Source organism: Sinocyclocheilus grahami, unplaced genomic scaffold (genome assembly GCF_001515645.1).
Source record: "Sinocyclocheilus grahami isolate Dianchi unplaced genomic scaffold, SAMN03320097.WGS_v1.1 scaffold3766.1, whole genome shotgun sequence".
Classification (NCBI taxonomy): domain Eukaryota; kingdom Metazoa; phylum Chordata; class Actinopteri; order Cypriniformes; family Cyprinidae; genus Sinocyclocheilus; species Sinocyclocheilus grahami.
Genome location: NW_015508836.1, coordinates 10,073 through 11,277, shown reverse-complemented (window position 1 = coordinate 11,277; position 1,205 = coordinate 10,073). Strand labels below are relative to the sequence as shown.

Genomic DNA, 1,205 nt, shown 5'->3' with positions numbered 1-1,205 from the left:
AAAACTAACCAAGTACAATACTTACCAAGTAATGAACTGTGGTTTCTGTCATCCAAGACTTTCTCAAAAGCAGCTTTGGGCAAAACATCTGATTTCTGAGCAGTTTGGTGCACAACGGTCCCGATCCAATTATATGCTCCAGCTGCTCCCAGTAAGATCACATCCTACAACCAATATTCAGAGTACTGTAAACCACCAGGAGGAAAAAGGTCTTAAAAAAGCATTAATAGAAACACTTAGACATATAGAGCCAGAACCTTATTCCTGGTCTGGTGTGCGCTGAATCCGACTTGGGACATTTCCATTTTGAAATTATCCCCAGTACCTTTTCCAACACCTAAACAGACAACACATTAGTGAAACGAGCAAAGAAAACGGTCATTGACATAATACACGTCGATAAAAAAACCCATGTCCATTACATTACTTTTAAAATGGCTTTTATTTGAGTGAAATCGACATAATCACGGACCTTCAATGTTGAAGATTCGATCTCCAAGAGTCCCGACGATCTCTATGAGCGCCGCCTCCTCAGACACATTGAAAAAGTATTTTTCGGTTGGATTGTTGGCTATTGACTTAATCTCAGCGATGAGTTTGCTTGTGTCAATGTCATTCCTTAAGTAATATCCAAGCACCTAAAACATGCAAAAATCCATTTCTTCACAACATTCAAATATATTATATAATATTAAGACCCATATATGAATTCATGACAGCATATATTTTCTCTCACTAACCGCAATACCAAAGCGAGTGATATTTTGGCTCTCGCAGGCCGGGATAACTGTGTTCCTCAGATTTGCATCATGTGACTCTCCATCAGTTACCACCACCATCACTTTAGTGGCCCCAGGACGACCTCCATTTTTGGCTAGGAATGCATTCTTTCTATGAGAGCCAATCATCCGACAGACATGCACACAAAAACCACAAAGTGAAAAGAAAGTGTTTAGTGTAAAAACTGTGTAAAACTAAAGTGTAAGAACTATTTCAGAAATACAATGATAGTGTTTTTGCATAAATATCAACTTTGGGTACTTTTTGTTCGGGGATTTTTTTATATACCTTTATTATTATTATTATATTAAACATGGTAAAACGGTATTGTAAACTTTTTATCATGCCTTCGTTATTTATTTTTTGCAACTTTTTAAATGGCTTTTATGTATACTTTTATTTTTGCATGAGATACATGAAATAAA

At 36.3% G+C, this 1,205-nt stretch overlaps 1 protein-coding gene across 1 annotated transcript in view; it reads right to left on the bottom strand.

Annotated features, from left to right (window-relative positions):
* Positions 1 to 25: 25 nt before the first annotated feature.
* LOC107576482 (integrin alpha-2-like) overlaps positions 26 to 1,205 on the bottom strand; it is a gene marked incomplete at its 3' end in the record, with an annotated part of 2,625 nt that continues 1,445 nt past the window's right edge. The window contains exons 4-7 of the mRNA XM_016262650.1: positions 741 to 891; positions 473 to 638; positions 258 to 337; positions 26 to 164 (exon numbers count right to left, since the gene is read on the bottom strand). Of these exons, the coding sequence (XP_016118136.1) occupies positions 26 to 164; positions 258 to 337; positions 473 to 638; positions 741 to 891 (536 nt within the window). The remainder of the gene's footprint in view (positions 165 to 257; positions 338 to 472; positions 639 to 740; positions 892 to 1,205) is intronic.